This window comes from Piliocolobus tephrosceles, chromosome 6 (assembly GCF_002776525.5).
Source record: "Piliocolobus tephrosceles isolate RC106 chromosome 6, ASM277652v3, whole genome shotgun sequence".
Lineage (NCBI taxonomy): Eukaryota > Metazoa > Chordata > Mammalia > Primates > Cercopithecidae > Piliocolobus > Piliocolobus tephrosceles.
This window is the reverse complement of record NC_045439.1, coordinates 94,956,474-94,981,520: the sequence shown is the minus strand read 5'-3', so window position 1 is coordinate 94,981,520 and position 25,047 is coordinate 94,956,474. Positions and strand designations below refer to the sequence as shown.

The window sequence follows — 25,047 nt, the reverse complement described above, 5'->3', positions numbered from 1 at the left end:
ACTTATAGGCATTTACCCAAGAGAAATAAAAGCATATATCCACACAAAGACTTGCACATGAAGTTTTGAATGTTCATAGCAGCTTTATCTGCAATAGCCAAAAACTAGAAATCAACCAAATGTCCATCAATAGGTGAATGGATAAGCAAAGTGTGGTATATCCATATAATGGAATACTACTAAGCAATAAGATGGAATGGACTAGTGAATCATGCAGAAACCTAGATAAATCTCAAAATAATTACACTAAGTGAAAGAAGTCAAACAAAAAAGGACAAGTACTGTATGGTTCTATTTATATAAACTTCTTTCTTTTCTTTTTAAAAAATTTATATAAAATTCTTAAAAATGCAAACTAGGTGGGGTGCTGTGGCTCACGCCTATAATCCCAGCCCTTTGGGAGGCTGAGACGGGCAGATCACTTGAGGTCAGAAATTCAAGAGCAGCCTGGCCAACATGGTGAAATCCCATCTCTTCTAAAAATACAAAAATTAGCTGGGCCTGGTGTTGCATCCCTGTAGTCCCAGCTACTTGGGAAGCTGAGGCAGGAAAAGCGCTTAAACCCCAGAGGTGGAGGTTGCAGTGAGCCGAGATCATGCCATTGCACTCCAGCTTGGGCGATGAAATGAGACTCTGTCTCAAAAAAAAAAATGCAGACTAATCTAGTGGCAGAAAACATGTCAACTGTTACCTGGGAACAGGGAGGGAGGCAAGAAATTACAAAAGGGATGATGAATACGTTCAATCTCTTGATTGCGGTGGTGGTTTCAAAGAGTATGCATATGCCAAAACGTATCAAATTGAACACCTCCAATATGTGCAACTGATTATGTATCAACCATACCTCTAATAAAGCTGTTAAAAATAAAAAATCTGAAACTAGCATTTAAGTTTTTTTTTGAGATGACATCTTGCTCTGTCATCCAGGCTGGAGTGCAGTGGCACGTTCTCGGCTCACTGCAACTTCTACCTCCCAGATTCAAGTGATTCTCCTGCCTCAGCCTCCCAAGTACCTGGGATTACAGGCACCCACCGCCACTCCCGGCTAATATTTGGATTTTTAGTAGAGATGGGTTTCACCATGTTGGCCAGGCTGGTCTCGAATGCCTGACCTCAGGTGATCCACCCAACTTGGCCTCCCAAAGTGCTGGGATTACAGGCATGAGCCACTGCGCCCGGCCATATTTGAGTTCTTATAAAGTCAGTTAACCTCAAGAGAAATAGTAAGTAAAGAGAGGTACAGTTGGCACACAAACAAGGCAAAGATTGTGCACATTGAACTGGAATGAGAAGAGTTAAAAACATGAGCAGAAAGAAAAGCAGTAGGCTCTGGAATTAGCCTGCTTGAGTTCAGATCTTTGGTCTCCTGCTTACCAGCTAGGAACTGCCTGGATAAAACTGTAAAGTGAATAGACCTTGCTTCCAGAGTGCCTGGGTTGAAATCTCAACTCTGCCACTTTCTAGATGAGTGGCCTTGGGCCAGTTATTTAACCTCTCTGTGCCTCAGTTTCCTCATCTCTATCAAAAGAATGTGTCTCTCAGCATTGGTATAGTACCTGGCATATAATAGGTGCTCAGTGGAACATTAACTGTCATTAGTAGTACCCAGTGAGTTGATGACTGGATTGAACTGATGACCGGATTGGGGTGAGATCTTGAACACCTGATGCCAAAACCTGGGCTCTCCCACCCTTCAGGCTGCATCCTGGACAAACAAATCCTAGCCCCAGGGAGGGAAGTGTTGCTGTTAAGGTTAGATCCATTCCTTGGTCTCCCTTGGTCTCAGGTGCTCAGCTCGGAGGTCCAAACTCACATCACATGCTTCTAGGCATTTTGCAGTCATGGGCGATAGTGTTGAGTTCTGGGCGGCACAGGTCCTTTCTCCCACAAGGTCAGAGGCTGAGCTGAGCATCACTGCAGTGATGAGATTCCTGTAGCTGGATAGAGCCAGGTGCTTGTCACTATGCTCAGCTTGGTACATACATCCCCCTATATAATCCTCTTGGCAACCTTGAGAAATGAAGGGTCTCTGGCTTCATTTGACCCATGAGGAAACTAGACTCAGAGAGGCAAGGTGATCTGCCTGAGGTCACACAGCGAGCTCAGCTCTTCCCAGCATGTGATTCCGGAGCTGGTGCTCTTTCCACTGTGCTGTGCTCTTTCTCCTCCTCCCAGCCCTGAGCACCTTTTCTCTGGGTTGCTGGGTGCTATTGTATGTGGGTGAGGTGGGGATACATGCTGAGGGTGATGGCTTTCTGCCTCTTGCCTTCAGGGGCCTAGCTCTTGCTGCTTTCCTGGGCCTGGTCCTGTGGCTGTCTCTGGACACCTCCCGGCGGCCTGAGCAACTGGTGTCCTTCGCAGGAATTTGCGTGTTCATTGCTCTCCTCTTTGCCTGCTCAAAGCATCATTGCGCAGTGAGTGCCAGTTGTGGGGCCCAGGGCTGGAAGTGTTTGCCTCTCTCTTCTGCCCCTAGGCTGGATCTGGGAGCTGGGGTATAGGCAGATGCTCCTGTTGGGAGAGCCCTGGAGGCTCAGGGCCTGGAGAAGACCTGTGTCTATCAGGACAGGCTTCCTGTGAAGCAGAAGTCTTCAAACTCCCCAGCAGGGTGTCTCTCCAGACTCAGACATTTGCCACCAGGACATTTGTTTCCTTGGTGACGTGTCCTCTGGTCAGTCTAATCCCGGTCTTCAGGTCTGTAGGCTCAGGAACTACCTCCACCCCAGCTACGGAAAACACAGGCCAGAGCTCCGGTCTGTCTGCAGAGCCAAGGGTTTCCTGGAATCATTAGCTTAAAATAGTACTTCTCAAAGTCTGCGCCCCAGACCAGCAGCAGCAGTGCCTCCATGGAGCTTACCAGAAATGTAACTTCTTAGGCCCCACCCTAGGCCCACTGTGTTAGAAACTCAGGGGCAAGGGCAGCAATCATCCTGTCAGCAAGAACAATTCTGATGTGTACTAAATTCTGATATATACTAAGGCAGGCATGCACCCATTTGGGAGGTCCCTGCCATGGGCAGATGGAACCTTCTCTCTCTGCCTCTGTAGCATCAGGATCCCTTCCTGTTTCACAGTGTGGCTACCACCTTCCCCCAGGCTACCGCCAAGCCTGCCAGGAGCTTGGACTTGCTGCTAAGGAATTATTAAATGCTGATCAGGGAACAGCAACCTGAGGAGCCCAGCTCTCATCTTCTGGGAGGGGCGGGGTGTGTGGGCGTGGAGAGAGTTGGGGTTGAGGTGGCTGGGAGCCCAGCCTGTGGAGGAGAGATTGGAGATGATCAGGCAGACAGGGTTCACACGAGCTGGAGAGGAGCTGGGCCCAGAGCAGTCTGGTGCTGATCCTGAGGCCAGACCCCCAGGCCACATCTCTGGCAGTGATGACCAGGAGACGAAGTGCCATGGCATGCCCAAGGCTGGTCAAGTTTCACCTGAGTTCTTGGTTAGAATCTTGGCTCACCCCTGCCCACTGCCCAGGTCCATTCCTACCAGGCACATGGCCTGTTCTGAATCCCGGGGGGTTGTGACCACTGGCAACAGGCCTAGTACTCTATCTGGCTCCAGCCCCATCCTCCGGGCAGGCCAATGCTCCTGGGGTCCCTCGGCAGCCAGTGCCCCCTGCTCTCACCCCCACCCAGCTCCCTGCCCATCCCTCAAGGAGCTGAACTCACCTTTCTGTGGGGTGGGGTGGCAGGTGTCCTGGCGGGCCGTGTCTTGGGGACTTGGACTGCAGTTTGTACTTGGACTCCTCATCATCAGAACAGAACCAGGATTTACTGCGTTCCAGTGGCTGGGCGAGCAGATCCGGGTAGGTACATGGGACCTGGATTCCCAGAGCGTCTTAGGTTACTGGGAGTAGGGGAGAAGCCACTTGGCAGGGGGGAAAGTGGGTGGTGAGGCCATAGAGAAGGCTTGGGACCCAGAGGGTAGGGTAGACTGGGGGCCCCAGACCAGGTGGGTAGCTGGGGCCCGGGCAGTGCAGCTGCCACTTCCCTCACACCTGGCACTGAGGCCCCAGTAGAGTAGTCTTTTCAGAGGCTGGGTCTGCAATCAGCAGTGACTTGGAAATTGTCATAGTTAAAAGTGCTAAAAAAAAACTCCCCAAATCTGCAAATGATTTACTTCTGTGTGTATGTGTTTAAAAATAATGTGTATTGAAGTCATACATTTTTATTCTGTTTGTTTGTTTTTTTTTTTTCAAGGCAGAGTCTCACTTTGTCACCCCAGCTGGAGTGCAGTGGCATAATCTTGGCTCACTGCAACCTCTGCCTCCCTGGTTCAAGCAATTCTCCTGCCTCAGCCTGCCCAGTAGCTGGGATTACAGGCACCCACCACTATGCCCGGCTAATGTTTGTATTTTTAGTAAAGACAGGGTTTCACCATGTTGGCCAGGCTGATCTCGAACTCCTCACCTCAGACGATTTGCTTGCCTTGGCCTCCCAAAGTGCTGGGATTACAGGCGTGAGCCACCACACCTGGGCCCATTTTGTTTTGTTTTGAGACAGTCTTGCTCTGGCATCCAGGCTGAGTGCAGTGGTGTGAATACGGCTCACTGCAGCCTTGACATCCTGGGCTCAAGTGATCCTCCCACCTCAGCCTCCCCAGTATTGAGTAGCTGGGACTACAGGTGTAAGCCACCATGCCAAGCTAATTAAAACATGTTTTTTCTTTTTCTTTTTCTTTTTTTCTTTTTTTTGTAAATACAGGGTCTCCCTATGTTGCCCAGGCTGGTCTCGAACTCCTGGTCTCAAGTGATCTCATGTTGAGCCACGGTGCCCTACCAATTTTGTTTTTTATTTTGGTAAAATATATAGAACATAAAATTGACCTTTTTTTTTTTTTTTTTTTTTTTTGAGACAGAGTCTCGCTCTGTCACCCAGGCTGGAGTGCAGTGGCCGGATCTCGGCTCACTGCAAATTCCGCCTCCCGGGTTTTCGCCATTCTCCTTCCTCAGCCTCCTGAGTAGCTGGGACTACAGGCGCCCGCCACCTCGCCCGGCTAGTTTTTTGTGTTTTTTTTTTTAAGTAGAGACGGGGTTTCACCATGTTAGCCAGGATCGTCTCGATCTCCTGACCTCATGATCCGCCCATCTCTGCCTCCCAAAGCGCTGGGATTACAAGCTTGAGCCACCGCGCCCAGCCTTAAAATTGACCATTTTAACCACTTTTAAGTGTCATTAAATTCATGCACACTGTTGTACAACTATCATGATTTACTTTTGTCAAAATAAAATTATAACAAATTTAGTTTAAAGATCTTAATTGGCTTTTACTTGTGATTTTAGAACGAGACAACACCTCATTCTATAAAAATAGAGTGAGTGTTCCGATGAGTTGAGCAGAGGAGTTTGGCTTTATAGACAGAGAAAGGCTGAAGAAAGCAGAAACAGAAAACAAAAAGCAGATTCTTGTTTCAAGGTCACTTTCCTTGTAAAGGTCAAAACTGAGGGGACTGCCTGTCATGCTGCATTTGGGGATTTGGCTATATGTCTCATATCCTGGTTTTTTGGAAGGTCAGGAGACAGCTTAGTTTTGACTTGTGATGTGGAACTTTATAGCATGAGCGATTCCATTTTGGTTTGGTCTGTTGGGCGAAGTGCAGGAGCTCAGTCCAAACCAATGGTCTCCTTTATTTAACACTTAAAATTTTTAAAATCTATTTATTTGTTTATTTATTTTGAAACCAGGTTATGAGACTAGCTAATTTTTCTATTTTTGGTAGAGACAGAGTTTCACCATGTTGCCAAGGCTGGTCTCAAAGTCCTGGGCTTAAGTAATCTGCCTCCCTTGGCCTCCCAAAGTGCTGGGATTACAGGCATAAGCCACCACGCTGACCTTCTTTTATTTTATTTTAGTTTAGTTTAGATTAGTTTAATTTAGTTTAGTTTTGAGACAGGATTTCACTTCCATCACTCAGACTGGAGTGCAGTGGTGTGATGTTAGCTCATTGCAGCCTCGACCTCCTGAACTCAAGGGATGCTCCCACCTCAGCCTCCTGAGTTGCTGCGACTATAGGTGTGAGCCACTACACCAGGCTAATTTTTGTGTTTTTAACACTTAAAAAAATATAAATTATCAAGGACATAGGTTAAATAGGTTAATCTACTTACCTCCCTCTCACCAGCTTGCAGTTCCCTGTGCTCTGTGCAGGGGGGAGCATGAGAACCCTGCCGGTCCAGGAATGTGCACACCTGCTGGCCTCGCTGAGAGTAACTGCACAGGGTGTGGAGGAAAAGACAGAGAGTTGCTTTTCTGGCCATGTCCCCATTTTATAGATGGGAACACTGAGGCCTGAACAAGAAAAATGACTTGCTGCCCCTGCAGTCACATTGCAAGTTCAGGATATAACACAGGTCTCCTGTAGAAGCGTGGCTGGGCTCAGACTCCAAGGCCACAAGCCCGGGATGGGGACAAGATGAGGGGAGGCTTTACCGTTGGTTGTCAGGGGCCTGAGCAGGCACAAAAGGCACTGCCTTCTTCACATGTCTCATGGTTACACTTCCATTGTCTCTTCTTTATTGTCCTAACAACTGTCAGAGCATTTCTTTTTATTTTTTTTTTGAGATGGAGTCTCGCTCTGTTGCCCAGGCTGCAGTGCAGTGGCACAAGCTTGGCTCACTGCAACCTCTGCCTCCTGGGTTCAAGTAATTTTCCTGCCTCAGTCTCCCGAGTAGCCGAGATTACGGGTGCCCACCACTACACTCAGGTAATTTTTCTATTTTTAGCAGAGACGGGGTTTCACCTTGTTTGCCAGCTGGTCTCAAACTCCTGACCTCAGGTGATCCGCCTGCCTTGGCCTCCCAAAGTGCTGAGATTACAGGTGTGAGCCACCGCACCCAGCCTACAGAGCATGTCTTTAAAATTGACCAAAAAGGTGTCTCTTTGGCAAATATGCTTAGGAGCGAGTGCCCGTGACGGTAGCTTTAACACTCCTTGCCAGGTGGTGCCCACCCCGATAAGAGCCTGGGGGGACTACGTCCCTGGGCCAAACCGCCTGTCTCTGGCCGCTGCTTCCTCCCTCCTCCCTTCCCAGCCTCACTGCCTGTTTTTGTTTTGCATTTTTCTTTCAGATCTTCCTGAGCTACACGGAGGCTGGCTCCAGCTTCGTGTTTGGGGAGGCGCTGGTCGAGAATGTCTTTGCCTTTCAGGTCAGCTTGACTCAGGGTCCCAGAGGCCTTTAGCAGCCGCTGCCCAGCGACTCCAGCTAGAGGGGAGTCTGGGCATGGTGGGGGCCCAGGTGGAAGGGGGGAGTCCAATGGGCAGAGGTCGCTGTACTGGGAAGTTAGTGAACCTTAAGCCTGGGGCCTGGGAGGGGCCCAGCAATGTGCACCTCATGAGATGTTTTTGCTATATTTTGTAAAATTTGCAAAAGTAAGATATTTCTGTATGTTTTTTTTCTTAGAGATGACCCTCTAAATTATAGAATTACTGAGTAGCTGAGGACAAGAAGTGGGGGTAGGGGTCATGGGGATAGCTCCTGCTGAGACCTTAGCCCCTGATGTGCTGCAGAGACTCTGGGCTTAGAAAGAGCAGTTTCCAGGAAGGCTTAGGTTCATATGATCCTCTCAGGTGCTCCTCCTCCAGGGCCCCTCACAGGCCACCTCTGCCAGGAAGCCAGCCCTTACTAGTCCCGCTGCAATAGCTCCTTCCTTCGTGTCCTCCTAGACCCATGATCCCACTTTCCCTCCCTCCCTGCCTCCATCCATCCTCTTTCTTCCAACAAAAATCTATTGTGCATTTACTGCACTGCAAAATATCATAGGGGAAATGGAGATAAAGGCACTGTTCTGTTTCAAAGAACTTATTGTCTAACGGTGGAGCCTCAACCCTAATTTAAAAACAAAGCAGCCTGTGCAAAGGATGAGGACGCTGCCGGTGGGACCCTTCACTGTTCTGGGTGGAGCTGTGGTTGTATTTCTTTTTTCCCCCAGTTAACTGTTTAAGCACTGAAATGCCTTGTTTAGTAAGAACTCTAGTGTAGCCCTCCTCTGCCTTCCTTACACTCCAATTGTCTAAGACCAGCTTGCTCTAGGCTTAAGCTCCACTTGCCAGGCAAAAGAGAGAGACCTGGGGCCCCACTCACCCAGTAGCTGGCCCCAGTTTTCTGCCACTGATGCATGGCACTGAGAGGAAAATCAGGGCTACCCACTCCGGTACATCCGGGACCACCATCACCACGGAGCTGCTATGCAAGACCCCATGTGCAGGTTCCAGAGGTTTCTGCTGTTTTTCATTATGCTGGCCACTGTTCCCAGAGCCTCCCCACCTGCTGGGGGTCTTGGACCCAGGAGACTTTTGGCCCCAGCCATGGACTTGGCTATGGACTTCTGGACTGGCGTTGAGCCATGTCATGAGTTCAGACCCTCCTGCCTACCCCTGACCCTGACCTCTGGTGAATTCCCCTTGGAGCCTTAGCGTCTCTTGTGCCAGCAGACTCCCTAGGGAATGTCCAGTCTAACACTGTGAGCCCTAGGAGGAAAGGAAGGGGCCCAGGTTCCTATCTTCTCTGAAGTCTTCTTGCCCCCTGGGCATACCTGCCCATCATGTTTTCTGAGACCAGTTCTGTATAGGGAGAATATTGGGAGGGGGAACCTATGTCAGCCCCGCAAAGGCCCCTAATACCATATTCCTTTAGGGTAACGAGCAGCTGCTCCCTTACCTTTGCATAACCAGTGTGGGGGTACTGAGGTTTCAGAAAAGACAGGTAAGGTCTGCTTCAGGGTGACTTCCGGCGTCCACCCAGGCAGGAGGCAGGGAGGTTCCCACAGCTTCTCATACTTTAAAACACACACACTCAGCTGGGCATGGTGGCTCATGCCTGTAATCCTAGCACTTTGGGAGGCCGAGGCAGGCGGATTACATGAGGTTGGGAGTTTGAGACCAGCCTGACCGACATGGAGAAACCCTGTCTCCACTAAAAATACAAAATCAGCGGGGTGTGGTGGCATGCCTGTAATCCCATCTACTCGGGAGGCTGAGGCAGGAGAATCGCTTGAGCCCAGGAGGCGGAGGTTGCAGTGAGCCGAGATCGCGCCATTGCACTCCAGCCTGGGCAACAAGAGCGGAACTCCGTCTCAACAAAACAAACACACACACACCCGACACTCTGCAGTTCAGCCTCCCCAGGCAGCTGGGTTCAAGTGCAATAAAGGAAGGGGCCTGAGGAGTGCCTATAAGGAGAGATTCTTCCAACAAGAGACCGTGAGGGAGACTCCTTGAGGAGGTGGCATTTGACGTGGAGTTTAGGACAGAAGAGATTTGGACACACTGAGCTAGGCAGGAAGAGGAAATGGCATGGGCAAAGCGTGGAGGTGAGAAAATACTAGCGTGTCCACAGGGCAGGGCAGAGTTCAGTGGATGGGCATGTAAGCTGTTTCCCAAAGGGAAATTAAAGCCTCGTTAGCCAAAAAACAGGGGAAGAGGTGCTGGGCAGGCCACGCAGCTGCTGTCCGCCGGCGCCCCTTCCCCTGCCCACCACCAGCCAGCATCTCTCCTGCGTCATAGCTGGGCTTGCCTCTGTGTCTGCCCCCTGGCCACATTAGCTGTGTCTCCTCAAATCCTGCCTCCCTCTCTGGAAGGATGTGTGCATACCTGCTGCTTGTATCTCTCCCAGAATCACCCATTAGAATCATGGATTCCTTGACTGTTGGTACCAGGAGGGAGTTCAGTGACATTTGGGCCTCCCTTTTGTATTACTGATGGTCCAGCCAAGCCCCAGAGAGGAGCAGTGAGCTGGCTACAATGGCACAGTGAGTTAGGGCAGAGCCAGAACTAGACCCCCTCCACTGGACTTCTGGTTAAGGGATGTATTCTTCCTCATACTGTTGGTAGAAATGAGCAGCCTCATGTCTCTCGTCCAAATACAAAAAACACTCTGAATAACAAAAATGATCATTTAAAAATGTAGCCATTAGGCTGGGCGTGGTGGCTCATGCCTGTAATCCCAGTACTTTGGGAGGCTGAGGTGGTCCGATGACTTGAGTTCAGGGGTTCGAGACCAGCCTGGCCAATATAGTGAAACCCCATCCCTACTAAAAATACAAAAATTAGCCAGGCATGGTGGTGGGTGCTTGTAATTCCAGCTACTCAGGAGGCTGAGGCAAGAGAATGACTTGAACCTGGGAGATGGAGGTTGCAGTGAGCAGAGATCGCACCACTGCACTCCAGCCCGGGCAACAGAGCGAGACTCCGTCAAAAAAAAAAAAAAAAGAAGAAGAAGAAGAGGAAAAGGAAGAGGAAGAGGAGGAGGAGGAAGAGGAGGAGGAAGTGGAAAAAGATGTATCAGTGGTGTCAAAAAACTTTGAAGTGGAATGTTCAGTTAAGATAAAAACAATAGTGAGCTGGGTTTATCATTAACCAGCCTCAGCATTTCCCAGCCAAACACTAGCAGTTTCCTGGCCTCTGGTAGGCCCTGTCCTCTGGACAAATTCCTGGAGAGTGTATTGGCTGATGCACCATCCTTAGCAATGCTGGGAAAGATGAAGGAGGACTAGGATAAATGCTTCATGGCCACAGAATTCTCTTTCTCACTAATCACAACATTTTATTCAGCCTCCCACTCTCCCCTATATCACACACATATGCTTGGGATTTGCCCTCAAGGTAGGGGTGGTTTTGTTGAATGCTGAGCTGAACAGAAGACTCAGGACGTTCTCTCTGTTCTTTCTATGAATCATACAGACCTACTCCAAGGCCTTTGGCCAATTTCAGCCTGGGGAAGTCTTCTCTGAGCTCACTCAGATTTTCAGAATCCAAGCTGCTTCCTGCTGGGCCATGGTCCAGCTGCTCTCTTCTTGGGGGAAGTAAAATCTCTCCCTGGGGCTTCCTCAGCCCTCAGCCTGCCCTGGGCCTGGAGTCCAGTACAGTGGATGTGGACGTGGCAGTCACCCCTTGGCTGTATCAGCTGGATTAGTCATTCCACCTTGGCTTCGACTCCCTTCTAGTAACTTTCCACCCGCATGATCATACTCCCCTGGGTCTAGTTGACCTGGGAGCAGACTCTCATTCTTTCAGTATTGTTCTAGCCTCCGGAACAAGCACCCACTGCTAAGCTCAGCAGTGCTGCTCAGATTTCTCTGGAGGAACCCCTAGGGTCAAGGAAAATGTCTTCATCTCCTGAGAGTTTCAGGATGTCTGACATAGACTTGTAATCCCCAGTGATCAACAGTGCCAAATTTTGCACACACACACACACACAAAGATCAAATAAGGACCAAAAGGTATCATTGGATTTGGTAGTTAAGGGGTAATCGGTAACCTTAGTGAGCATGGTTTTCAGTGAAGGGAATGGGAAGTAAATGAAGCCTGGGGTGGGATGGCTGAAAGAAGGGAGATGGGACAGCTGAGGCAGGAGGCATTGTTGAAAACCCGGGATCCAGGCAGAAATAGGAATGAGGGGCAGAGTGCTGAGGCCATTCTGGGCAAAGGGATGGCACAAACAGGAAATCAGGAGGTGTAGCTAGGGGACAGCCAGAAATGCAACTGTTTTGGACTTGAGTCCCTTCCACTTTCTGGCGATGGTGCTGGTACAGTGTGCACCACAGCTGCTGCCCCAAGCATCTTCCAACTTTGGGTTTTTGTGGCTCACTGTGGCCTGGGGCTGGTGACAGGGCACTGTCGACAGTGCTCAGGCCTTGGGGTCTGGGGACATGAAGGTTTGCCCAGACAGCCTTAGGAAGTCAGCAGGAGCCCTGGCTCAGCTTCCTCCAGGGAGAGGAGGGAGCAGGCCATGTCCTTAGTGGGTTTTGTCTGGCCTTCAAAGCCTGTTTCTTGGCCCAGGTGATAAAGTTTGCTCAGAGAGTCTAATCTAGGCTCCAGGGCTGTGGTTGTCAGAGTGTGGTGTCCAGGTCAGCTGCACCAGCAGCATCTGGAAAGGCCAAACATCAGGCCCCACTGTAGACCTATTAAATCAAAAATATTTCTAGCAAATTCTCAGAGGTGCTGCTGGTCCACCTGCTGAGAACCAGTGGCCTAGAAGAGCTAGAATATCCTTCTTCCTTGAGTTATGGTACTAGCAGGACCAGCCTCCAAAGCCATTTCTACAAGGCAGTGGTCAGGACTTACTTGGCTCTTCCTTGAAGGGGACTGCCTTAGTCCGTCCAGAAGGCCATAATGAAAACCATAGACTGGGTGGTTACAAGCAACAGAAATTTATTTCTCACACTTCTAGAGGCTGGAAGTCTGAGATCAGGGTCCCTGCAAGGTTGAATTCTGTTGAGGCCCACTTTGCTCTCTGCCCACTTGGTCATCTGTGTCCTCACATGGTAAAAGAGGTGAGGGAGCTCTCTGGAGCCTCTTTTGTTTTTTCTTCTTATCTTTTTGAGACAGGATCTCACTCTGTTGCCCAGGCTGGAGTGCAGCAGTGTGATCACTGCTTGGTGCAGCCTCCATCTCCTGGGCTCGTGATTCTCCTGCCTCAGTCTCCAGAATAGCTGGGACTACAGGCGCATACCATCATGCCCAGCTAATTTTTTGAATTTTGGTAGAGACAGGGTCTTACTATGTTGCCAGGCTGGTCTTGAACTCCTGAACTCAAGGAATCCTCTGGCCTCAGCCTCCCAAAATGCTGGGATTACAGGTGTGAGCCACTGTGCCTGGCATGTGGCCTCTTTTATAAGGGCACTAATCCCATTCATGAGGGCTCCACCCTCATAACCTAATCACCCCCAAAGGCTCCACCTCCTAATACCATCACATAGGGAATTAGGTTTCAATATATGAATTCAGGGGGACACATTCAGTTTCCAGCAGGGATGCATGCTGCCCCTGAAGGCAGAGAAACAAGCCTCCAGGACTGTTCCCAAGGGGCATGCTCCCAAGGGGCATGGCAGGACCTTGGCAATCTGCATGGTGCCTGGGAGGTACATCTGCCTCTTTGCAGGTATGTGACCTCGGGTGGGTAGCCAAGATCTCACAGCCTCTGTGTGCCCATTTGTGAAGTGGGGACAGTTACATCCGCCACAGATGCCATGAGGATTGATGAGTCTCCACATATTAGGGACCTGACCCAGGGCAGGCCCTCGTGGTTGGCATACAGTGGAATTTAACGGCACTTGCCTCCCCTTTCCACAGCAGCACTGCCTTGAGCTGCTGCCTGTTCTTCTGCCATGTCACATCCTGCAGGCCCCAGAGGTGTTTCCTGGCTGTAAGACGATATTGGCCACAGGGACCTTATTTAGTTTTCTATCCTACCTTAGAAAATTGGGGCCGCCGCTTTTCTCTTTTATTCCCCTCCCCTCCCTAGACAGTCCCCACTTAATCCAAAACATAGCTTCTCTTCCACCATAAATCTCCATCTCACAGATAGAAAATCTTTTGATTGCTGGCAGGAGAAAGTCCCAATGCTGCAGTGGGGTCCTGATGCCCCAGGCACTCTCCTTCCTGGTGTGGGCCCATCCCTGCTGGCCTGCCAGCTGCCTGGCAGTCTCTCTCAGGATCCACTGGACAAGCAGTCTAGACAGTACGTGAGCCTCTCTGCATCTCAGTCCCAGGAGTGGTGGAATGATGTCATCTTACCCGTGCTGGAGGTGTTTCTAGATCCAGGGAGGAGGAGGAGTCACGGGGCAGGAAAAGGGTTTCTTGAGCCAGTTCTGGTGTTCTCTGTCAGATGACTTCCCCACCACAGTGAAGTTGGTGACAGATGACAGCAGAGCAAGTGCAGATACCACCTGCAGCATTGGTCTGGGAAGGGACAGGAGAAAGAAAGGGCCTCAGCAGAGCTTGCTTCCCAGCTGCCCGGGGCAGAGTCTCCATTCTCTTCAGGGTCCATTCTGTAATCCCAGTTCACTTTGAACTACAGCCTAAATTTGGTTGCTCAAGACTCTCCCTCCTTAAAAAATAAAAGCAGCCCTTTCTGGGCCCCTCACTAGTCTCCAGCAGTGAGCACAGTGCTGCTTCTTGCAAGGGCTGTCCATTCTTGTGGTCTCTCCTTCTTCATGTCCCACTTCCACCTTGGCTCACTGACATCAGCCTCAGTCCCCACACTTCTCTGACTTCCTCTGACACTGCTCTCACCTAGATCATGGGCACCTCCAAGTTGCTAAGTCCCAGGGGTCTAGCTCAGTCCTTACCTTTCCAGAGTTCTCTGATGCCCCTGACACAACTGCTAGTGACTATCTGTTCTGGAAAAGCTGCCCCTCGGTTTCCATCCCGCCTCTCTCCTGGCCATCCTCCAGCCCTTGGCTATTTCTTTGTCTCCTTCACAGGCTCCTCCTTCCCCGTCACCCTTCAGTGACACACTGACCACAGGGCCCTGTCCTTAGCCCCTGCGCTTCTCACTCAGGGTGATTTCCACAGTGAATTGTATCCACCAGCCATCTCTACCTGTCGTCGTTGTTCCTCTTCTAATTTTTTTTTCTTGTTTGTTTGTTTTGTTTTTTTAGACAGGGTCTCACTCTGTCACCCCAGGCTGGGGTGCAGTGGGATGATCTCGGCTTACTGCAACCTCTGCCTCCCGGGTTCAAGCAATTCTTGTGCCTCGGCCTCCCTAGTAGCTGGGATTATAGGTGCCTGCCACTATGCCTGGTTTATTTTTTTGTATTTTTAGTAGAGACGGGGTTTCACTGTGTTGGCCAACCTGGTCTCGAACGCTTGACCTCAAATGATCCACCCACCTCAGCCTCCCAAAGTTCTGGGATTACAGGTGTGAGCCACCGTGCCTGGCCTTCTTTTTTTAATTTTTTAAAAATTTTATTTTAAGAGATGGGGTCTCAATCTGTTGACTGGGCTGTAGTGCAGTGCCATGATCATGACTCACTGCAGCCTCAAACTCCTGGAATCCAGTGGTCCTCCCGCTTCAGCCTCCAGAGCAGTTGGAACCACATGCGTGCGCCACCATGCCCAATTATTAAAAAAAAAAAAAATTGTATGTATAGAGATGGGGGCCTTGCTTTGTTTCCTAGTCTGGCCTCAAACTCCCAAGCTCAAGCAATCCGCCTGCCTTGGCCTCCCAAAGTGCTGGAATTAAAGGCATGAACCACTATGCTGGGCCAACCTGTATTTCTTATGAAAGAGCCCCATGCCAAGGCCTGGCCCAGATCTCCCCTCTCAGCTCCCAATCCTTTATCCAGCTGCCCACTTGATATTCCAGAGGCATCTCAGATTCAAAGTTCAAAACCAAACTGATCTTCCCACAAACCTCTCCTGCCTATGCTCCCTCCCTTGAGAAATGTCCACCTATTATTGAAAATTATAGGAACAGCTGAATGTGGTGGCTCACACCTGTAATCTCAACACTTTGGGAGAATGAGGCGGGCAGATCACTTGAGGTCAGGAGTTCGAGACCAGCCTGGCCAACATGGTGAAACCTTGTCTCTACTAAAAATACAAAAATTAGCTGGGTGTGACAGCAAGCACCTGTAATCCCAGCTACTTGGGAGGCTGAGGCAGGAGAATCACTTGAACCCAGGAGGCGGAGGCTGCAATGAGCCAAGATCGTGCCACTATAGTCCAGCCTGGGCAACAGAGTGAGACTCTGTCTAAAAATTTAAAAAAAAATTGTAGAAACAGATGAGAAATTCAGAAATAAAGAAAAAAGAAAACAACATTTACATAGCCCCAGCACATAGGGCAAGTTCTTTGACTATTTGGGAGTGCTTCTTTCTATAATTTTAATATTCCAGTTTTCCCACTTAACATTGTAGCATAAGAATGCTCCCATGCTATTACCAGTTCTACACTACTATTTTAAACTGTTGGGAACACAGGACACAGAATAGAGCAAACATTCCAACACAAAATGGTATAAAGTAAAAAAGAAACCTTCCTCTCATCCCTGGCCCCCAAGGCACCCAGTTCCCTCCCCAAGGCACCTGCTGTTGCTGGCCTCTTGCACATCCTTCTAATGATTCCTGCACCCATATAAGATCACACACAATGCCCCTCACACACATATTTTTGGAGAGGAAGGGGACCTTACTATGTTGCCCAGCCTGGCCTTGAACTCCCGGGCTCAAGCAATCCTCTTGCCTCAGCCTCCTGAGTAGATGGGACTATAGACACATGCCACTATGCATGGCTATCCCCGACCCCCTTTTTAAACCCACATAACAGCATAGCATTCATTCTTGTGGTACACCTTCTCTTTTTTTCATTTAACAACATATCTTGGAAATCAGTCCACAGCTGCCCATAGAGAGCTTCTGCATTCTTGTTTCCTGACCTTTAGTGCACTGGTGTATGTCTGTATCCTAGGTGATGAAACTAGTCTTCCACTAAAAGACCTCTCCATTTTTTGCCAGTTTGTTATTAAACATCAGACTACAGTAAAGAAAGACCAGGGTGCAGAAAAGCAACCTCCTTTTCCATGGGCCTGGAAAGGAGGGAATGGGTGTGAGAAATTCTGAAGGGAGAATGGGTGAGCTTGGAGTGAAGGAAGAGGAGTGTTCAGCCTGGTACTAATAATAGGAAATGGGGTGATGGGAGGACATGCTGGCTTAGGTCCGGGGTAAGCCTAATTCTGAGCTTGTTGGTGCTGAGCGGAAGTGGAGTACCAAAATGGTGAGGGTCCCCTCATTCAGGCCCAAAGCATGAGAGAGGTTAAGGCCAGCATCTGAGGCCAAGGATTGAGCTCATGGAGAAGAGTACACAATGCCACCCTCACAATGACCCTCAGATGTGGGCATTTTACTCCCATTTTAGAGACAAAGAAGCAGGAGATAAAAGTGGTGCACTCAGGCCCCACCCTACCACAGCACAGGCCTCTCTGTGCTGAGGAGAGAGGGGATGGTCTGGTGGCTGGTCACTATTTAGAGGGGAGCCGAGAGGACAAGACTGCCTCCAAAGAGGCCCTGCATGTGGAACACCTGGGACTTCATGCACTGATCTCAGAGCATCTTCCCGGATCCTGTCAGGCATCTGAGTGGCAAGGCCTGGGGTGGAGTGGGCTGTCTGGGGTCTCCTGGACCCTGCCTGGCACCCTGCAGCCTGCCTGCCTCTAGCCTGTAGTCCTATGCTCTCCTTCCCGGCAGGTTCTGCCCATCGTTGTCTTCTTCAGCTGTGTCATATCGGTTCTCTACCACGTGGGCCTCATGCAGTGGGTGATCCTGAAGGTAAGTTCCCAGTGCCCATGACCTGGACTCTCCTAGAGTCATCAGCTCACAGGGTTCACACTCTCCCAGAATGCCTTGCTCCCAGAGCCCAAACCTCCCCAAATACACTGCTCCCCAAGCCCACACCCTTCCAGAATCCCCTGCTCCCAGCGCCTCCACCTTCCCAAAATCCCCAGCTCCCAAGTTCCACACCTTTCTGGAATCCCTTGCTTCTGAGGCCCATACCTTCCCAGAATCCCCTACTGTTAGAGTTCACAGCTTCCTAGAATCCCTTGCTTCTGAAGTCCATACCTTCCCTGAATCCCCTGCTTCCAGGATCTTCAGCCTCACAGAATCTAGCACTGACCAAATATCCTTTCCCAAGGTCTCCTGTCATGACACTAAGGAGAAATAGCACCAAAGTCTAAAGTGGTCTTTCCTGGAGGAAAGGGTTGCAGTTTTGAGGCTGAATTGAAAAGGTGTAGAGGAAGAAAAATAATTTATACTGAAAAGATATTGAGAGACTGTAGCAGTGGACCATATTGGCCAGACTCAGCTGGTATAAACGTCAGATCCTGTGCTTATGTTCATAAAATCTGCTGCACAAAACCAGGATGTAGGAGATAGCATTGGACAGCAACAGATAGCATTGGACCTGGCAAAAGATTCCAAGGTTTTAGTTGATTGAACTCAGAATAAATCAGCAACATCAGATGGCTGCCAGAAAGGCAAAAACAACCTGTGGTTATTGTCTTTGTTCATTTTCTGTTGCTATAACAGAATATCACAGACTGGGTAATTTATAAAGAAAAGATATTTATTTGGCTCATGGTTCTGGAGGCTGGGAAGGCCAAGAGCATGGCACTGACATCTGGTAAGGGCCTTCTTGCTGTGTCATAACATGGTAGAAGGGCAGAAGGCAGAAGTGAGCACACAAGACACAGAGAGAGCAGGGCCAAACTTATCCCCTTTATCGAGTTCACTCCCATGATAACCAAACTACTCCTGCAATAATAGCATTAATCCATTCATGAGGGCAGAGCCTTCATGACCTAATCACCTCCTCAAGGTCATGCCTCTCAACATTGTTATGATGGCAATCAAATGTATATATATTTTTCTCTGGCAATCAAATTTCAACGTGAGTTTAGGTGGGGTTATTTAAACCATAGCAGTTGTGTTAAGAGCCCACACAGCATAGCATAAAGGAGGTGATTCTCCCCAGACCTGGAGACTGTGTTCAACCAAGAGGCTATGACAAACTGAACTATAAGCAGGAGAATGAAAGGGCTTGAAACCATACCCTCTACAAAATGGTTGAAGGAATAAGGAACGAGGAGCCTGGAGAAGAGGAAGTTAGGGGAGGATAGCTGTCTCTGAATACTTACAGAAGAGAGATTAGGGAAAGGGCAGCCTGAGAGGCACCAGCAGTGAATAGAATTCCAGGGAAGCAGATTTCATCTTGATTAAAAAGAAGAACTTTCTAATTGGGCGTGGTGGCTCACACCTGTAATCCCAGCACTTTGGGAGGCCAAGGCAGATGGATCTCCTGAGGTCAGGAGTTCGAGACCAGTCTGGCCAACATGGTGAAACTTCGTCTCTACCAAAAATACAAAAATTAGCTGGGTATGTTGGTGGGTGCCTGTAGTCCTAACTACTCAGGAGGCTGAGGCAGGAGAGTTGCTTGAACCTGGGAGGCAGAGGTTGCAGTGAGCCAAGATTGTGCCACCGCACTCCAGCCTGGGCAACAGAACGAGGCTCTGTCTCAAAAAAAAAAAAAAAAAAAAAAAAAAAGAAAAAGAAAAAGAAAAAGAAAAGAAAAGAAAAACGCTTTCTAACACAGTGTTTCCCAAAATCTTTTCCACAAAACTCTAGTTCCACAGCATGTTAGTAAATGTTACTAGGTAAAGGTAGCCTGATCCCATGGTCAAATAATTTAGGGAAACTAGGCTAGACATTATGCTACATAAATTTAAACAAGCTTAATGCAGGACTTCTCAGAGGCTTTACTAAGCTAATGTGTACTGGTAATCTCTAAGGGGTGTGTGTGTGTGTGTGCCATTCGCAATTCTCAAATATATTTGGCCAGGAAATCCTTTCTGCATTCCTATGGTGAAATGGGTGGCCTTGGGAAGGGGTAAGCCCCTATCAATGAAGGTGTGGAAGAAGATTATGAATTGACCTTTTGGGAAAATGTAGATGAGGGGGTCCTACACTGGGCTGGGAGTTGGGAGGAAAGGGTGTCAGGTCTTTCACTCCAGCCCCCTTTGACTCTGGAGTTTGCTGATGTCCTCCAACAAAGAACACTCTGCTTCCTTCTAGATTGCCTGGCTGATGCAAGTCACCATGGATACCACAGCCACTGAGACCCTGAGCGTGGCTGGAAACATCTTTGTGAGCCAGGTGGGTATGGCAGCCTCCTACCCTCATGCTCATCAGCAGCTTCCCCAAAGAGGGCAGCTTCCCTGGATCCCCAGAGCTCTGATTCAGTCCAAGGAAGAGCCGTTTGAACCTTCTCCCAGCGTCCTCAAATTCTGCTGCCCCAGGGCTACGCTGTTTGGGGGATGACTGGGTCGTGCCAGGGAGGATGTCATCTGTCTGGCTTCTCTTACCACTCTAGCCCTAGGCGGTCTTCATCAGCCTGAAGACTCACAGCTCCTACAGATGGAGTCCAGTTTCTCATCTTATACACGAGGAAACAGGCTCAGGGGATGGGAACCCCTTGACCAAGATCCCACACGTATAAGCCATGGCTTTGAATCCAGGTTTTCTTCTTTCTGGTCAGAGTTTTTTCCACTGCATTATTTTGTCTTTTCTTTTCTCCGTCTTTCTTAAAATGTTTTTTTCAAAGCAAATGTGACTCTGAAAGCACCATCGGTGCTGAGTCCCTTTCAGGAAGCCTAATCCCCTGAGGATGGCCCTCTGGAGACTCTGCCAAGGCCTGTCCTGGCCCATCTGCTTCATGTTTGAGTCACCAAGAGACACTCTTGTCAAAAGATGCCATATTTCACTGTACAGTTTAGGAAACTTTGGGGAATATTTTTATCTTTTTTTCTGTGGTGTAAGTGTGTTGATTTGAAAGTTTCTTTCTGGTTGTTTTTTGTTTAGTTTTGTCTTGTTTTTAGCCAATGAAGATAGACATACTCTCAGATAAATTGTCAAAAAAGTCCCTTAAGGTGTTCAAAATGAGGCAAAAGAGGAAAACACTATTAAAATGCAAAGCAGTTATTTTATATGAAAGGCTGCAAATGTGTTCCATGTGTTCTGCTGGGAAAATATGTAGGCGGGGTGACACTGGGCGATGTGAAGCGCTGCCAAGGTGAGTTCATTTTGGACAAGTTGTTGATCAAGCTGACCTAGATGCTGGGGTCTATGCCTCATTTCCCCCAAGAAGGGGGAATGGGGAGCCTTCAGGGGTCAGTGATATCGTTTCAACCTCTCTACAGGCCTGGGCCCTCTCCTCTTGTCCATCCACACTGCCTCCCTGCAGGATCACATTAGCCCCATGGCTTTAAATGCTCTAAATGCCTCCCAGGTCCTGCTCTGCAGTCCTGACCTCCCATGAACTCAGGACTGACAGGTCAACTGGCCCCTTGACCGTCCACTTGGAGATTTAGGGGGTGTCTCACATTAAGACGCTAAGTCCAAACAACCAGAACTGTTGCTCCCCTCCCTCATCACCTCTGCCCCTCTGAAGCCCTTCCCCTCTCAGCAGGTGGGAACATCTTCCATAGGATCATTCAGTTGGAGCTGGAAGAGCTGCCCTGCCTTCCTCCACTTCCCCCACCGCGGCATCCAGTCTATCAGCATTCCCACAGCGCTGCCTCTGTGGCCCATCTACAACCCCCCGCTACCCGGGCCACCCGCCTCTCACCTGAACACTGCTGTCTCCTCCTACCTCTTCTCCCTGCCCCTACTATCTGTCCTTCACTCATACACCCGAGTGACCCTTCAAACACACAAAGCAGATCATTCCACTCCCACCTAAGCAAGCTCACCCCTCATCCTGGCTTCCCAGCCCCTCTGTGGCACACCTGCCCCCTCTGCCTCCATCTCAGGCAGCTCCCCCGTGCCCATCTGCAGCAGACATACTGACTGCTCTGGCCTCCGGACTTTGCAGAGCTTCTTGCTACTTTAGGGCCTCTGCTGTTCGCTTGCCTGGAATGCTGTGCTATCAAACCATGTCACTGGCTCCTTCAGGTTTCAGCCAACCCTAATCTAATGTCACCTCCTCAGAGAGGCCTTTGCTGATTTCTCAGTTTTTTTGTTTTTGTTGTCTGAGATGGAGTCTCACTCTGTCACCCAGGCTGGAGTGCAGTGGCACAATCTTTGGCTCGCTGCAACCTCCACCCCCCAGGTTCAAGTGATTTTGTGCCTAAGCCTCCCTAGTAGCTGGGATTACTGACATGTGTCACCATGCCCGGCTAATTTTAGTATTTTTAGTTGAGATGGGGTTTCACCATGTTGGCCAGGCTGGTCTGGAACTCCTGACCTCAGGTGATTCTACCACTTTGGCCTCCCAAAGTGCTGGGATTACAGGCATGAGACACCGTGCCTGGCCTACTCAGTTTTAAACACCGCTAACCAGTAGGCATTCTCACACGTATCTTCATAGCTTTTGTCACTGTCTAAAATGACATTGCTTACCTGCTTGGTTCCTTGTTGATTATCTATATCCTCCCACCACCTGCTAAAGCCCCCCTCCCACCCTCCACTGCTCCCAGGATATAAGCCCCGTGAAGGCAGGGACTTTATCCTGTTGACCCCATGTTCGTATTCTATAGAACAGTGCCTGGAACACAGTAGGCACTCAGTGACTAGTTACTGAGTGAATAACGAAGGGCTTCGGGCTGCCCAGATGCCCAGAAATGCACCCCTCATCCAATGCCGCAGCTTCTTTCTTTCGGTCACCACTGTGGCTGCAGAAGACCTTGGGCCTGCAGCAGGATCTGCTTCCCATCCATTTACATGATCAGGGGTCATTCCTGGAACCCCTCTGAACCTCTTTTGCTCTCCTGGAAAATGGAGATGCCCACTTCTATCTTAGAAGGTTGTGAGTAACAAAGGTGACGTGCCTAGCAGGGTGCCTGGCACGTGGCAGGCTATCGACACAGGGGAGCATTGTCAGGCCGGGAGGGAGGGGTGCGGGTCCTTCTGCAGAGGTGGGCAATGCTGAGGTTCAGAGAGGCTCAGCCAAGTACGGACACTGGTCTTTACCCCACCCTGCTGCCTCTTACCGTGGGACTCCCAGGCACTCACTGTGACCTGTGGAGGGGGAGGATATGCCCAACCACCCCCACCCTGCTTGTCTGACATCTTTCCTCTTTGCAGACCGAGGCTCCATTACTGATCCGGCCCTACTTGGCAGACATGACACTCTCTGAAGTCCATGTTGTCATGACCGGAGGTTACGCCACCATTGCTGGCAGCCTGCTGGGTGCCTACATCTCCTTTGGGGTAGGCAGAGCCCTCCTTCTGCTCGGCTATGTTGAGGACCTGAAACTCATCTTTGTGGAAACCCCACACAGCTCCTGGCCAGAGCAGCCCTGGGATCTTCTCTCTTGGGCCTGCTCTGCTGGCAAGAGGAGTGGCTTCCCCTGAGCCAGGCTGGACCGTTGGCTCAGGCTTTGCACATGGCCACCTGGGGCAAAGCTGCCCAGTGTTCCATTTACTGAGTGCATACTAGGTGCCAAGCAGTATGCTAGGTGTTTTAATAGCCCCATTTTCCAGATGAGAAAATTGAGGCTCCAGAGTAAGTGAGATGCCCAAACCCAGATCTGTCTGACTCCAAAATTCATGTTCATTTCTCCAGTCTCACACCTGGGCTGTCCCTAGAGATCCGTCCTACTCCTTCCCTCCTCCCCTTCCCCACACTCTCTCTGGGCCCAAGTCCTGCCTCTGCTCCTAAATTATTTCCTGTGCAGTTTACACAGCACAAAGCATTTGTAGGTCAAAATCCAGTGGTGTGAATTAGGCCCTTAAAGCAATCACAGTGCTACTGCATGGTGGGTAGAGGGGAATTTTGAAATGCATCCCTCACATAATGCCTGGTAATAATGCTTTACTTTCGTAAAACACCTTGTGCTTTCACACCTGTGCTTTCACACCTGTGCTTTCACAGGCAAATCTTCAAGGTCTCAATTTTATTTCCTTAATGATCAAAGAAATTCTTGCTTATTGCAGAAAGGAAAAAGTTTTTAAATATCTTTCTTAACCCCACTTCCCGTGGGTAACTGCTTCTATTTTTTTATTTTCTATTTGAATTTTTTTTTTTTTTTTTTTTTTTTTGAGATGGAGTCTTGCTCTGTTGCCAGGTTGGAGCTCAGTGGCACAATCTCGGCTCACTGCAACCTCCAGCTCCCTGGTTCAAGCATTTCTCCTGCCTCAGCCTCCTGAGTAGCTAGGATTACAGGCACCCACCACCACGCCAAGCTAATTTTTTTTTTTTTTTAAGTAGAGATGGGGTTTCACCATGTTGGCCAGGATGGTCTCAAAACTCCTGACCTTGTGATATGTCCCAGCCTCCCAAAGTGCTGGGATTATAGGCATGAGCCACCTCGCCTGGCCCGGTAACTGCTTTTAATAGCTTAGAACAGCTATTCTCAAAGTGGGGTTCATGGACCAGCATTGTCAGCATCACCTGAGAACTTGTTAGAAATGAAAATTATTGGGCCCATCCTAGACCTGCTGAATCAGAGACGATGAGGGAGGCCAAGGCAGGCGGATCACCTGAGGTCAGGTGTTCAAGAGCAGCCCGGCCAACATAGCGAAATCTCATCTCTACTAAAAATACAAAAAAATAGCTGGCCATGGTGATGGGTGCTCGTAACTCCAGTTACTTGGGAGGCTGAGGCAGGAGAATCACTTGAAACTGGGAGGCGGAGGTTGCAGTGAGCTGAGATAGCACCATTGCACAGCAGCCTGGGTGACAGAGTGAGACTCCATCTCAAAAAAAAAAAAAAAAGGAAAAGAAAAGAAATGATGGGGGTGAGACTAACATACTGCATTGCAACAGGCCTCTCAGGTGATTCTGATGCTCGCCCAGTTTGAGACCCACTGACCTAAAATGTCATTCCAAATCTTTCTGTGTAAGCAGTCTTTTAGGTATATACACCTGAGTGCTCACATACTTTCTCTTTTTAAAAAAATAAAAATAAAAGATGAGAATCATTGATAAGGAGAAAATAGTTCATAAATTATAAAAAGATATTCAAGCTCACTGATGTTCAAAGGAATTAAAATAATAATAACTTATCTTTCTTCTAAGTGATATGCAACCCATTACATGCCTCCAAATGGCAAGAGTATATGGTACTCACCCACTCATGGTAAGAGTTTAATTTAGTATAACCTTTTTGGTGAATGACTATCAGTCTATTTATTATATATTTATTTTATTATATATATAATATTTTATTTTATCATATATCACTTTCAAATTTTTATTTATATAATAAAATATTATATTTTTATTATATAGATCACTCAAAAATATTTATTTTTTCTTTTTTAACTCCCCACATGACACCAACATGTATTTATATATATTTTGAGACACAGTCTCCCTCTGTTACTCAAGCTGGAGCACAGTGGTGCGATCGCAGCTCACCATAGCCTCAAACTCCTGGACTCAAGCAATCCTCTCACCTCAGCCTCCTGAATAGCTGGGACTACATACATGCACCACCACCCCTGGCTTTTTTTTTTTTTTTTTGGTAGAGATGGGGTCTTGCTATGTTGCTCAGGCTGGTTTTAAACTCCTGGGCTCAAGCAATCCTCCTGCCTTAGCCTCCCAAAATAGTAGGATTATAGGCATGAGCACTGCATCCAGCTTCAATCACTTTAAAAATATTCTTTCCCTTTGATCCAGCTAGAAAAATTGTGATATAGGGATATTCTCACAAGTGTTCAAGAAATGCAAAATTGCAGCATTATTTGCAAAAGCAAGAAAACAGGACAGCCTAAATGCCCGGCAGTACAGTTATGCACTGGGTGCGTTGCTCCACACAAGGCGGTAGCATTCTGCA

General features: G+C 48.9%; 1 protein-coding gene across 1 annotated transcript in view; it reads left to right on the top strand.

Annotated features, from left to right (window-relative positions):
- Positions 1–25,047, top strand: part of SLC28A1 (solute carrier family 28 member 1) — a 106,652-nt gene that overhangs the window by 21,388 nt on the left and 60,217 nt on the right. Inside the window, exons 6-11 of the mRNA XM_023187165.2 lie at positions 2,273–2,414; positions 3,689–3,802; positions 7,064–7,141; positions 16,961–17,041; positions 19,343–19,423; positions 22,352–22,477. Coding sequence (XP_023042933.1) covers positions 2,273–2,414; positions 3,689–3,802; positions 7,064–7,141; positions 16,961–17,041; positions 19,343–19,423; positions 22,352–22,477 — 622 coding nt within the window. The remainder of the gene's footprint in view (positions 1–2,272; positions 2,415–3,688; positions 3,803–7,063; positions 7,142–16,960; positions 17,042–19,342; positions 19,424–22,351; positions 22,478–25,047) is intronic.